General features: G+C 38.1%; 2 protein-coding genes across 3 annotated transcripts; both read left to right on the top strand.

Moving 5' to 3' along the window:
* The first annotated feature begins 1,576 nt into the window (after nt 1–1,576).
* Nucleotides 1,577–8,503, top strand: LOC138589736 (globoside alpha-1,3-N-acetylgalactosaminyltransferase 1-like). Its single transcript, XM_069660167.1, has 11 exons — nt 1,577–1,581; nt 2,872–2,913; nt 3,143–3,265; nt 4,220–4,252; nt 4,473–4,607; nt 4,775–4,883; nt 6,733–6,846; nt 6,998–7,114; nt 7,223–7,356; nt 7,605–7,682; nt 7,887–8,503. The coding sequence occupies exons 1-11, from the start codon at nt 1,577–1,579 to the stop codon at nt 8,032–8,034; spliced, it is 1,038 nt and encodes a 345-aa protein (XP_069516268.1). The 3' UTR covers nt 8,035–8,503.
* Nucleotides 8,504–10,105: 1,602 nt separating this feature from the next.
* mpc1 (mitochondrial pyruvate carrier 1) lies at nt 10,106–13,979 on the top strand. Of its 2 annotated transcripts, none has more exons than XM_069663991.1 (4): nt 10,106–10,297; nt 11,951–12,047; nt 12,386–12,518; nt 12,983–13,979. In XM_069663991.1, the coding sequence occupies exons 1-4, from the start codon at nt 10,223–10,225 to the stop codon at nt 13,005–13,007; spliced, it is 330 nt and encodes a 109-aa protein (XP_069520092.1). In that variant the 5' UTR covers nt 10,106–10,222; the 3' UTR covers nt 13,008–13,979. The 2 variants fall into 2 exon arrangements, with proteins under 2 accessions (XP_069520092.1, XP_069520083.1); XM_069663982.1 differs by lacking the exon at nt 10,106–10,297 and adding an exon at nt 11,637–11,743.
* Nucleotides 13,980–14,580: the final 601 nt, after the last annotated feature.

Raw genomic sequence — 14,580 nt, 5'->3', positions numbered from 1 at the left:
TGTTTTCTGAGTCAACATCTGAGTGAAAATAAGTTAATTGTCTAAAAATCAAAAGTAGCAAAAAAACAGATTCATTTCTATTAAATTTAATCTAAAAAAATACCTCTTGTCATGATCAGTTATTTCCCTGCTAACTTTTATTGCGGATGAATGAATGAATTCAGAGGGAGCAGGAGAGTCTCTCTTTCAGCAGGTAACGTGTGAGAGTGATCATCAGTGAGGTCGGTTTGATCAGCGTGACGTGATTTCTATTTATCCTGAAACTGTAAGCCTAATAAATCATTTTCATAGTTCATGAACAGACAGTATTTGGGCTTATTAAATAATTCATTCAGATCATATTATCAGTGATCAAAAATGTAAATAATGAACAAATAATATAAAGACATGCTGGTAAGAAATGTCCGTATGACTCTAAGCAGGAACACAGACTGCAGCCTGTTCTTCATGTGCAGGTGTTTGTTAAACAGGTAACGGGTTACAGAGAGAAAACACTGTTGCTGTGTGTTTTATTGTAATTGATACAGAACACATGTGTGCTGACAAAAAGCAGACTGACCGCTGATCCAGCTGAGATCAGCTGACGCGATCATCTCAAACAGACGTCGCAGCACGTGACGCTTCATCAGATAGGACGTCTCATGTCTCCTAAAAAACATTCCCTCGTTTCCTCTCTCCTCTCTTGGTTTCCTCGAGTCTCTCCATGCATCTCTGGTGGAAGGGACTGAGACGCAAGTGAAGGAAGCATGGATGCAATTTAAGACACATGAGAACCGCATGCAGCTCTTTTGCCCCTCTCCAGTGGCTCCCTGTGGCTTTGCCAGAAAAGAAAAACTTTTTTTTTACATATTAATTTTAATTCATCATTGTTGTAGCAAAATGTTTTCACATTCACTAACTGTAAAAAAAATCTGCAGCCTATACACCAAATTATTATTTGTAATTCATCAACTTAAATGTGCATCATACCTTGCATCTATGGCACCTTTCTAGTCTTACCGGAGGCTACTTATGAGTCTCATTGGCTTGGCTCGTCATGAATGTCAAATAAAAGAAAAGGAAAGTCTCATATGAAAACTGAGAATTTAAAAGTGCAAGGACAGATGTCTTTCCTTTTATCACCAACGCTGCTGGCTTGCAGGTATGCTTGATCTGCAGCGATGGAACTTTTTATTCATTTATCTTTTTGACAAGAGAAGTCAAAGAAGGCCTGCAGCTCTTCATTGCCACTCCATCTAAAGTAGGCCTCCCAGTGGACTTTCCCCCCACAAATGTTGTTTTGTGTTGTGCTGATAATAGCATTCCCCAGTAAAAATAACAAACATGTAAAAAGTTTTCTTTATAGCAGTTCTAATTCCATAAATGCAACAAAATATGGTATGTCTGTAATGGAAACGCAATTCACATGTTTGATCAGCGACCTGAAAAAGGACATCTATCATTTGTTCAGCCTGGAGTTATCTTTACTGTGTTTGCTCTTAACAAACAGTAGTTAATAATAATTATTATTATTATAAGTATTTTTTCTGTGCCTAAATGTCAAGAGAGTATGACCCTAAACCACATCCAGGAAGTAATGGGGTAATTTGTTTACATGGAACAACTTTTCTTTCATTGTTTATAAGAAGGTTTGAAATACTCCTCTGCATCCAAATTAAAATTAGTTTGGGCCTCTTAGTTCTGACCGAAGTGTTTTTATCAGTTTGGGCCTTTTTAACACATTATAATCAGAGATTTAACCACCATTAATGGTTAAATACAACACCTCTGACTCTAATCATGTTTATAATAAACAAGAAGCTTCAGGGAGAAAAAACACTCAACATCAATTAAACTCCAAACTTCAGAATCAGGTTTGTTTCCAAGTAAGTTTAAACATACAAGGAATTTGTCCTGGTGTTTTTGGTGCAAAACATACAAATAGAAAAAAATAGGAAACAAAGTAAACGGCACCACTCAAATCATATAAATGTAAGAGTGAAATTGTGTTTTGTAAATATAATTGTTTAGAATGACAGGTTTAAACTCAATTAAGGAAACATACATTTGGTATATTCTTACTTGAAGATGTCATCTCAAAGATTTTAATGTAAATAAATGTCTGTTAAGTCACTATCTATCGCCGAATGAGCTAACACAATGGTGATTGAGCCTATGGCCCACTGATGAAAGCCTTTGCATTTGCAGTATTACAGACTCAGTCTGTAATACTGCAAATGCAAAGTTATGCAAAGTTAGTTGCCCAGTTAGTGACGCATTTTCCATCAGCCAGCAGTGGTTGGTCGACGCTCAGATGAAGGCAAACAGTCTAAAAAGGAAAGCGACCGTCAGCGAGGAAGATCAAGAGTTACAGCCGGAGCCAACCGTGAACGTCTGGTTAAATTGGGAAGTGTTCTCCTGCAATGACTGTTTATCGCCAAAGGTGCGGCCAAGGAGACCGCAACTAAAATGTTCTAGATTATTACTTTAATGTTAATTGTATATCCTGGTATCAGGTATTCCAGCTAGTGTGCGCTGTTTAGCCAGCTGTCTTGTTGAAGAGTGGTCGGGCAAGAGATCGTTAGAGTAATGGCCTGACTGAGCTTTGTTTTGATTGCACTGAAGTTATGAGGAAACCCTGAGTATTGGACTGTTTTATTCCCTGTCACACACCCGTGTTGCTTACATAAATGTTGAAAACATAGTGTTGAAAATATGAACCATATATACATTCATTGTATGACAAGAGCTGTATTGTTGTTATTGTTGACAAGTTTACTAAAATACATTTACAATGTGCAATAAACACATTGATCTTTACGTTCCCAAGTGGAGAGCTTATATAATTACATACATTTCTATTGACTGTTCTGTGCATGCGTGTCTCCACAGAGCCACATATATCTACTCAGGACTTACCATCTCCTCTTTCAGGTATGTTTTCTGTAAGACTGAGCATGATGATAACCTTTCAACCCACTGAACTGGCAAACCAAGGAAGGCTTTGAACAGATTTTAAGAAAACACCCAACAGCTGGAGTGCATGTCAAACTCTCTGCATCTGACCCTCCAGGAGGATTTATGCAGAATAAGACAAATCTTACTCTAGTTTTATTCATTTTTCATCATGATAGTTATACATATTGTGTGTTTCTCTTAAAAGCTCTTGTCAGCCAAGTGAGTATTACCCTGTGCCATCTGCGGCGGATGCAGTGAAGGATTTGGAGATAAAAGATGGTCTGGAAAAAGGCAGCTGGAAGATCGGAGACCTAAAAATGCAGTCTGGGTAAGAATCCACTTTAATTGACTCACAGAGAGGAACAGCTTTCCATATGCACATACTCCTTTATTCACAGTCTTTCCCTGTTGTAATACGGTTAGCCCAAACCCTGACTGAGCTAAAACAACATATGGGCATCATACTGACTGATGGATTTATTTAAGTAAATTACTTTTCAGGGTTTCAGACCGTGTATTTGAAGTGGATGTAACCTCTGCTTTCAAAAGTGAAACCAATGCAGAACTACTTTAAACCTGCATTCTTACTCATGTCCAGCAGGGGGCGACTCCACTGCTTTTAAAAAGAAACCAGATGAGAAAAATGAGCCTACCTCTCAGTTGAATTATTCCCTCAGTAAACATTTTTCTAATATGTTTATGGTCTCAGTCGCAAGTTTCATGACTTCTTTAATACAACTTTAAAGTTGTGGTCTCATTTAAAATAAAAAAGGTGTTTTAGGGTGTAGCGATATGAAATTGACAAGTTGTCACCAGGGGACCAGGGTCCCGTACAAGCACTAGTTAAATGCATTGAACGAGATCCTTTTTTGTGTAACCAGAAACAGAAGTCTCGCTCAAAGAGAAGTCTCGCTCTGAAATCTTGTGGGTGGAAAAAAAAGAAACGGACTTCTGTTTCTGGTCACACAAAAATGATTTTACACTACGATCTTTGTAGGGATCATTTCCATGATGTTGTCGGACACCTGGAGTAACAATCTGAGTCAGTGGTAAAAACAATTTACTTGCATCGGGCGCAGTTGCCCTAGGGGATTATGTTGCAGCCATTGCAGCGGCTACGACGGAGTTCATCTACTGGACCGATTCCAAAGGTTTTTGTTCCTATGAGTCATTTCGACACGAAAATCTGAAAAAAATAGAGCCCAGGTTTTTCTGTGTTTATGAACTGCATGTCCTCTGTAAAATACTGTAGTTCTCATTCTAAATTGGATCTTCTTTTCAGGCTGCAGTATGCCCAGCCAAGCACACAGAAAGGGTAAGCTACAAATATAGTTTCCATTTCAAATACAGTTTATAGTTTAAATGATGAAAAAAAAGTCTAACGCAGCTGGATAAAATGCTGTGAGAGCAAATCAAGAGAGAAAAGATGTGGGCCTACAGATCGTAGCTGGACTATGAGCTGAATATTGGAGGATGATTTATCTGCATTTAATTTTAAGGTTTGAATCCACATTTTTCTTGTCCTCCCCCCTCAGGCGCACTGATGTGAACTCGGTGACAAACTGGAACGTTCCTCTGGTTTGGGCGGGAACCTTTGATCCTGTGGTCATCGATGCAATCTATAAGAAAATGGACCCGAGAGTGGCTGTGGTTGTGTTTGCTGTTGGCAAGTAAGTTCATGATCGACCTGGTCCGCTGCTTCAAGCTGACCACTCAAATCGTCAAACCTGAAAATGTGAAGCTGCGTTTCATAGTAGCTACGCATATTCTATATTTTGTTACATATTTTGTTACATGTCTAATAATCCTTCTGGCGTCCTTCTTTCCTCCTGAACAGATACACTCGTTTCCTGAAAGGCTTCCTGGAGTCGGGTGAAAAGTACTTTCTTGTTGACTTCAGGGTCACTTACTACATCTTCACTGACGATGAACAACAAGTTCCCAGAGTGAGCTGTTAATATTCTTTAATATTTTTTTACTGTTGTGCACTAATGCTTGTGGAAAAAGGGATAAAGTGAGGACAGAAGGATCATGGTGGGTCTACGTACAAAGGAGATAGGAAGGAAGGAAAAAAGGAAGGACCAAAAGGGTGGAAGGAAGCAACAAAGGCAGGGAGGAAGACGGAACACATTATTGATTATTTTTCGAAAGAAATAGTAAAGAGTAAAGGGAATATTTTTCACTGCAAATTGCTCTTCATGATTTTTCACTCTTTTTCAAAAAGAATATTGGTCTATTGAAAATAGAAGATACCACACATAGGCAGGGCTGTTTCTGGGGGCTCGTGGGGGGTGTTAGAATACGTTTCTTTGGGGGGCAGAGATAACAGAATATTGGACTAGAGGAAAACGATAAGTAAGGTCAGGAAGGCCGGAGGAAAGAAAGGAAGGAAGCATCAGAGAAGGAAGGGAAGGCATCAAGGAAGTAAGGATGACAAGAAAGAAAGGAAGGAAGTGAGAAACACAGGGAGGATGAGAGAATGAATGAAGACACTGACAAAGGAGGTAAGAGAGGAAGGGAGAAAGGACCAAGGGAGTAAGGGAAGAAAGGATACAACTCGTAGACTAAATGGTTTCTTTGAAGAGGGCTGGGTGGTGCAGTGGTTAGCGCTGTTGCCTCACAGATAGAAGGCTCCTAGTTTGAAGTTCAGACGATGTGGGCCTTTCTGTGTGGAGTGTGACTTATTTTTTGGTCTCGAACAAACATTATGCCAAACGCAACAAGAAGACAAAGAAAATCAAACAAGAAAGAAGGTAAACAAACACAACATAGCTCGAGGAATCAATCAGAATAAATCTAATATCAATATTAAAGATGCGTCTGAGAGGGAGCAGGAGGAAGCAAATGCTTATTTGGTCATGCCCCTATTTCACAATGTCATAATATATACCTTAAAGAATCATATAACCCGTGTTCTCCCCCTGCATGCAGGCTTCCTCCCACAGTCCAAAGACATGCTCGTTAGGTTAATGGTTTTCCCACTGGTCAAAAAACCTGCCTACACCCGGCTTTTTTGCTTAATGGGAAAGGCTACAATCGGCATTCAGACCCGGGTCAAATGACTCTGCTGTAGACCCAGGTAATTATTACCTCGGCTCCGATCGGCATTGATGGGAACACAAAACCTGTGTCGACACGCTAATCTCCGCCCCCTCTCCGGCGTGATGCTATGCTCCGTCTGTAGCTTCTGCAACTCCTTGTCATCTCAGCTACAAATTCCGCCTGTCTCCATCCAAGCAGCGCTCGAACATCGTTCCAAATTTGTCGCCGCCAAGTTTGATAAACAGACTGAATAACCCTGTTTCGGGTCGCGATTGTGACGTCAGACGGTGACGCAGCAGAAAAGTATAAGTAGGTCTTCCCGGGTCTGAAAAATTTAGGTGGAAAGGGGTATAAGTTGTCCATAGGTGTGAGGGTGTTTGTCTTTATGTGTCTCTCTGTGATTGACTGGCAGTTCAGGGTGTAAGCCCGATGACAGCTGGGATAGGCTCCAGCCCGCCCGCAACAGGATAAGCAGTATAGATACTGGATGGATGGATTAAGTTGATTGTTAACAGCTGACACAATCTGTAACAAAAAAATTCAAGACAGAAAACACAAAAGTGTGAATAACATGTGAGGCAACACTAACTCCCTCTTAGCAACCAAAATGCCTTCACACAGTTTATGGCCACTTCAATCAAATGTGCCTCAACATTTTGTTTCTGCTACAACAAAACAAAAAAAATGTGGCGGTAAATCTGTGAAAGGAGTATATCTGGGAGAAGATTTTTAACCTTGAATTCTTCTGTTCAGATTGAAATGGGTAAGGGCCGCAAGATCTCAGTCGTCACTATCCCAAGTGCCAAACGCTGGCAGGAAGTGGTTCTTGGAAGGATGAAGTGGGCCACCATCACCATCGACAAACAGGTAAAAAAGGGAAACGTGCAAAACAGGACATAAACATGGAAATACACAGACTTATTTTTTCATTTGTCATGTCTTTAATCATATCTTCTCATACATTATTGAGTCTCTCCATGGTTCATTTAGTTCCTCATCTCTTCTGTAACCTTTTCAGATCCGAAATGAAGCAGATTATCTCTTCATGATGGACGTGGACAGCCTCTTCCACAATCCTGTCGGAGGAGAGTCCCTCAGTCGGCTGTCTGCTGTGCTGCACCGGGGCTACTACAAGGTTTTTTATTTAGACTGCCTCATTTTCTGATCAATCACATCATCAACTGTTCTCTCAAGAATATGCTAAAGCCTGTCTGTATTTGATGTTATATTTGTTCTCCCTCAGAATACCCACAGGGATGCGTTTCCATATGAGCGCCGGTCCACGTCCAGGGCTTACATACCTGCTGGTGAAGGAGACTACTATTACACTGCTGCTGTGTGGGGAGGATACCTGGAGGACATGTACAAGCTAGTCAAGTAACCAAGACCAAACTCTCTTGTATTATTTCTAAAGTTATTTTCATGCTTTTTTCAAATGAAGGAAATAAACATCCACTTTTATGCAAACCTGTAATTGTTTTTTGAGATGATGCCAATTTTAATTGACCAAGTTTAAAGTTTCAAAAACAAGTTTTTGTTTCTCTTTTTGAAAATCCAAAATGTAAAGCCTAATTGTACTAAAATAACAGAGTCTGGTCTTAGAGCTCACCCTTTTTTCCCATTAGATACTGTTACGTGCAGTCGGAGGAGGACGCAAAGAACAGGATTGAAGCTGTGTGGCAGGAGGAGAGTCACCTGAACAAGTACAGTGTCACAATTCATTCCCTTTAAAGTGTTCCTGCAGTCGATGCATGAGTTTAAAGAGAACCCAGCCTGTTAAATGAAACACTCATGTCTTAACTTTGTGTCCATTCATTTTCAATCTGCTAGTTTTTAATTTCTTAACATATTAACATATCTTCCTACAGAATAAGTGTAGCTTATCTACCTGTCTCTCTGTCATGCAGGTACCTGCTGTACAACAAACCAACCAAGGTGCTGTCTCCAGAGTACCTGTGGTCAGACTACGATGCCATACCAGCAGACATTCAAGTCATCAGGATCTCCCAGGTGGTCAAGAACTATAAAGAAGTGCGACCAAATGGTGGACATTAAAGAAAAAGTTAACTGCACATTGTCTTTCTTTACATTTTCCAGGGCAAAAATTTAAAGTGAGTGATACATATGACTGTTACAGAAAGCAGGATGAGATTTTTTGTTAAAAATCACCCCTTAAGCATGTACAGGACAAAATCAGCATAGAGGTACAGCTTTGTCCACAGGGGGCGCCAAAATCAACACAAACCAAAAGTTCCTCACAGCAGCTTTAAAAGGTCAATTGAACTGCAGGCCTCTATAGCAACATGGGATTAAAGTGGATTCAACCAGTGGGTTCATCAGAAAGGGCCAACATGCATCTATCAAAGCTTTCTTACATTTTCTATCATCTATCATTTGTTTTCCTTAATAAGATGCCAAATACTGCAGAATCTGGACTTTAATGCAAACTCACTAGCTTTCCTTTTCTTAGAGAGGAAGCAATAAGTTCTCATACTGCCCTCTATTGTTTAAGTGCTTCTGCATCCTCTGCTTTCTGTAAATGTAGATATACAGTACAGTATATTTTTTATTTTATTCATTTTCTTAAAATAACTTTAAGACAATAGGTTGTGTGCTGTTTCTGATTTTTGTTCAAAAATAATAATAAAGTTTACTTAAACCTCAACCAGGGGAAAGTACTGTCTGTGAGTATGTGCATGTGCAAGTATTTCCATGTATGTGACTCCTATGTCCTATATTTAAATGTATGGTTTATGTTCCTCCATAATCAGAAAAACATTTAGGCTATAGGTTTCCTGTATTTCCCTGAACAATACAGATTTGTTTCAGACAAAGCAGTCTTATCTTGTGATGAACATAAATAGGTTTTATGAATTAGACTTCCTAATTTCCTGCTTTTGTTTCTTTAGTTGTTTTAATTATGTAAAGTGACTTTGAGTACCATGAAAAGCGCTATTAAAATAAAATGTATTATTATTATTATTATTAATTTCATTTAGTTCTTTAGTTCTTCTTTGTTATCTTCGAGTAAAGGTTGAGACGTGCATTGAGAGTTTTATGTCCGACAAAAAAGGCAAAAGTGTCTCAGGAAAATTTTAATCCTGAAAAACTCTGCACTAGATTTATTGCAGAGATTCTGTATTGAATTGCATTATTATTCAGGTTTAATTGTGGCTTACAACTCCATAAAGATTATATAAAATCAATGAACAGACACTAATAACCAGATATTCGAGGTACATTTCTACATTCTCTACATCTGCAATTCATTATGAAAAGGCTCTGAACAGTGTGCCACCTTATTCACAGATTTAAAGAAGAGTTGAAAAGCATTTAAAACTAATTGCTAAACTAAATTGCCGACCTGCATAGAGTGCACACTTACTTTTTGCTGTGTAATCTGTTTTTGAATGCCAATTGTTTGTTTTTCAATAGGAAAAGGCTACACTTCAAAAAATAAAAATAAATGCTAATAAGTGCTGTTTTCCCTCCGGGGTCCTTGTCCATACCATTCTTCAGTGACTCTGGTGATCAGAATCAGAATCGGGGTTTATTAGGTTTACACATACAAGGAATTTGTTTTGGTGTTTTGGTGCAGTTAAAATTACAGTTAACAAAGAACGTTTATGAAAATAAGTAAAATAGTAAAAATACTTCAATAGAACAAGATAAAAAAAAAAGACATATATATATATTAACATATATATAATATATATTAAAAAAACAATACGTAGCCTATAATACAAAATATGTACAACAGGTGTAATTAAAAACTGTAAAGATGTGCAGGATATTGGTGAGTGCAAAAGCTAACAGTATAAAATTTAAAATAGTGCAGTGAACAGACAATATAAAAAGTTCAGTGTGCGGTAATGTAACGCATTCGTCTTAACATTCGTGAAATGTGAAGTGACATTAGCAGGCTTTTATTGACAACATGTTTGGACCTTAATCTTATCTATTAAATACTTCCCCTTGAATTAATATTTCCAACCTAATCTTATCTCTTTTAATTAAAAGTCCAAACCATAACCGGTTTATCAATAACAGACTATTGCTTCTTTATCAGTGATCCTAGACAGTCAGACTTTGCGTTCTGTATTTACGACAGTGTCGTAAAGCGTCAGTGTTATGGTTGGAAATTTGACCAGTCGTCCTCTGAGCTAAGCTTTCAGTCGCCCTTCAGCACAGCACAGGCAGAGTGCTCTTCTTCGTAAAACAGACAGCGGACTATCGTTTAACCATGGCAGGTACAATCGCACGGAAAGCTATCGACCACCTGAAGAGCAAAGAGTTCAGGGATTATTTGACGAGGTACGTATCGGAAGCTGCTATATTTTCTGTTAGCATGTATGCTAATGTAGCTAACTTTCGAGTGATAAGGTTACAGCTAGGTAACATAAGCTAATGTTTGACAGCCTGCTGAATTTACCCGCCTAACTCTGTATAGCATGCATCTAATAAACTGATACGAACTTTTTCAAGGATGTGCATTTTACTGTATTTTTATTTGTGTAGTTTTTCTTTGGTTGCTAGTTTTCAAGGACGGCTGTGCTTTCTGTAGAAGTTAACTTGTTTTTCCAGTTTATGATACAGGTCGTCTGTAAAGGGAGAGAAGACTTTGGATACACTTATTTTAACACATTTCCTAACGAAAATATGAGGCAGTTAAATATTGTCAGTTCAAACACCCTAAGTCTTCTAGTCCTGGAAGGGGTTTGTAACTTCAGTGAGGCTCCGATCTGTGCTTAGAAGTTGTGACCAATGTAAAATCACTCTTGAGAGATAAAGGCAGGCAGTACTGCGTGTACTACTGTTTGACATTTTGACAGATTGTTTGTTAATATGTTACAGATAGCCTGGGCTTGTATTTACCTGCCACAAACGAACAGCGTGCTTGTCATTTAGAGTAAAAGCTATATTATGACACTGATGCAGTAGGCCATATCTTTGTACATATTTCACACATACATTTAACAATGATGTAAAATAATTTCGAGCATCATTCATGCACATATGCAGCACAAAGATCAGCACAATACAGACTAAAAACACAATAATAATAATTATTAATGAATACAGAAATAGAAGTAGAAAACAAACATAAAAGCAAACTTACAACCAAAACAGTTTGATAAGCAAACAATAAGATATTATCGATTATACAGGAAGGTTAACCCTTGTTAAAATAAAAAAGATAGGTTTGACATCCAAGGGAAAGGTGTTGCACAGTTTTATGCCATAAAAAGTGAAAGCTGCCTAACCAGAATTTTTGTAGGGCAATGTAGTGACTTCTAAAAGAGAGGCAGTGGTAGATCTGAGAGTTTGAGATATAATATGAAATGAAATGCAGTCAGTGACACAAGAAGGTGCTAAATTAAATAAGGCCTTGTAAATGAGTAAAAGGACCTTAAAATCATTTCTAAAAGATACTGGTAGCCTGTGCAGTGACATCGTTATCTCTGGGTTCATTTCCCCCAAATCTATGTCTGCAGTCCACCAGAAAGTCAAACAAATGTGTTTAATATGTGAATGAGGGGCACAAAATATTTTCTTGTATGTCCTTTGGCAGCATCTCTAATGTTTCTCTGGTTTTCTGATTTTATTCTCTTCACGAATTGGGTCCTCAAGTTGTCCCGGAACAGAGTGTTGGCCTATTTAAGGTGACAGTAGCCTTTGCGTGACCTAGCTTATATCAGTGTTATTTATCTGTATTTATGTTTTTTTTCTCTCCTATGTGGCCCTGAAAACATTGAACAGCACGGTAAGGCCTAATCCTTTTCTGTTTGTACAATTATCTTTTATATGTGTTTCTATCTTTGTCTCTCCACGTTTGTAAGTGCCTGCTGGTTTATCTGTCTGCCTTACAGTAAACTCATTAAATAATCTCCTATTTTGTGTTTTAATTATTTACTGTTTTATCCAAGCCTATGGTCCAAACTTTATTTTGTTATTGTTTGTATCTGTTCAGCATTTCTGGGGTCCTGTTGCAAACTGGGGTCTTCCTATAGCTGCCATCTCAGATATGAAGAAGAGCCCTGAGATTATCAGCGGCAGGATGACCTTTGGTAAGACACACTGACACATGTACTGATAAAAACAGATGTACGCACAATGCTCCTTTTTTTATTTATATATTTTTTTTCATTGTTAGGGAAGGGTGGTAGTTTTGTCTTCTAACTCAAGGTTATTTAGAAATAAATGATTATTTTAAGTAAACTAAAGTAGAACGGTCTTAAAGGTACAGAAAACCTGGCAGATGAGTTTTAACTTAGCATTTAGTCTGGGGGGGTAATTAATCTGGACTTTAATTTTTGTGAGCAACTAGGCCAGGTGACATTTATGTTATTGGTTTTTAGCACAAGTAAGAATAAACTTGACCTCTATGTGCTCTCCTTCCTCTCAGCTCTGTCCTGCTATTCACTGCTCTTCATGAGGTTCGCCTACAAGGTGCAGCCACGCAACTGGCTTCTGTTTGCTTGCCACTTGACCAATGAGTCAGCACAGCTGGTTCAGGCAAGTCGCCTCATCAAATACAAGTAAGCAATACTTTATTCTGTGTTTTTCTGTTGCCATATTTATCATAAATACACAGTTGGATCAAATTTCTCTTCCAAGTTCCCCAGACCGTTGATTCACGTCATGGTTTACAGTTTTCAGTCGCCTGTAAATAGAAATCCTGTGGGCCATAACTGAACCTTGTGTTCTCTACAAAAGCTAAAATACTATTCGTGAGGTTTTGTAGGTGGCTTTGATATTATACCGTTTGCTTTGTTGAAGTAAATGTTTAGTGTGTTTCCAGCTATTTAAACCTGCACCAACATTTTTTCAATGACATAACTGAAGAGTGATGTTATCAAAGTCATGTTCCGTCAGTGCTTTATATGATAATGATATAATATGATTTTAAGATCTGGGTTAAGACTAGCTGATATAATCTTTTAAAAGAAGTTTATGTAATAATGTCGTGTGGTATTTACTCTGACATTCTTTTTCTTTTCAGCATGGAGAAGAAGATAAAATCTTAGTGGCAGCCTAAAGCAGATGCAGAACATTCACTGCAGTTTGGCACCTTGCTGCTTCCACAGCCACCCGAACCCGGACATCAAAACTCATGCATCCAAACATCTTATCTAATAATTAAAACTTTGGCACTTACAACATTTTAACCTGATGTTACCACCCTCATGAAGTCATTCAGTCACTTTTTACCACAAACACAAAAATGAGCAGAGATGCTTTCCTCAAGAATAAAGGTCAACTACTGTGGTGTCTTTTTAGGTTTTTGTAATATTCAACATGACAAACAAAATGTAATGTTGGTTGTGAATGTTCATTCAGCAAACCAGCCGGACAGTTAGATGCCCACTGAACACTGGATCCACTGGCTATTGCACATATTGAGACTAGGCTACTAGGCATTATCCATAAATCATCACATTTCAGATTGTTATGGATCACCTTCTTACCGGCTTGTAATTGAAATAATAATTACATGGGTTCAGTTTGTGAAAATATTTTCACATTATGGCAGATTCTCACTGGCTGTGGACTTTCATTCATTAACCTTTGCTTAACCACAGAGGGCACGTAGAGAGCTAAGCTTTTGTTTGTTTTGCTGTGAAGCAAGGTATGCAGTGCTGTACAACATAAACAACGTGTATGAGGATCCAGTTCCACATGGTTTTATTACAGTACAATGAATCATGATTATCAAACAAATTTCAAACAACAGTTGTCTTTTAATGCTGAGAAGCTGCAAACACTGTAAAACTGTAATTAGACTAAGACTGTTGATATTGTGATCCTCCATGACTGAGCAAGACTGCCTCTGTCAGTGCTGACCAAACATGTACTGTGTTGTTGTCATGTGTCACTCACGTTAATTTATTTCCACTGTGTAATTCGCTTTATTTTTCCCTGATTAATGATTTGATTTTATGGGTTTGTTCAAATAAACCGGCGATAACCAACATGAACACAATTTCAGTGACTGAGTAATTTATTTGCAAAGACTGTTTTTCATTAAATTCAGCTTTGCTTTTCATTTGATTATCTTTCATGTCAAAGTCCTGCTCCATGGTAACTGTTAGGGTTCAGTTAATCCTTGCTATGTCAGATTATTCACTATGGTAATGTCAATGTTGTGTATTTACTCTCAACACATTGCTCTGCAAACTAAAACTGTGACAAATTAATACTTAAAGCTCCTGTGAGGAACTTTCAGTTTGTGTTGATTTTGTCACCCCTGTGGACGAAGCCGTACCTCTTATCTCTTTGCTGATTTTGTCCTGTATGTGCGTAAGTGGTGTTTTTAACAAACAAACTCATCCTGCTTTCTTTATCAGTCGTATGTATCACTCACTTAAAATGTTTGCAATGGAAAATGTAAACAAAGGCAGCGTGCAGTTAATTGCTTCGTCTGACACCTACCCCCCACCAGCCATTTCAGGCATTAAAAATAACTATATAGAAATAATTAATCTTGTTGCTGATGGTCTGGTTGCTTTTGTAGGTCATAGAGAGTCATCAGAATTAATTTTAGTCTGTTTCATAACCAGTGAAAAACTCCTCACAGAAGCTTTGACACATCTTATAAAC

This window comes from Semicossyphus pulcher, unplaced genomic scaffold (genome assembly GCF_022749685.1).
Source record: "Semicossyphus pulcher isolate SPU_LCO1_2020_fin unplaced genomic scaffold, fSemPul1.0.p SCAF_1, whole genome shotgun sequence".
Taxonomy (NCBI): Eukaryota; Metazoa; Chordata; class Actinopteri; order Labriformes; family Labridae; genus Semicossyphus; species Semicossyphus pulcher.
The sequence above is the reverse complement of the archived record's forward strand: the minus strand, read 5'-3'. Positions and strand labels throughout refer to the sequence as shown.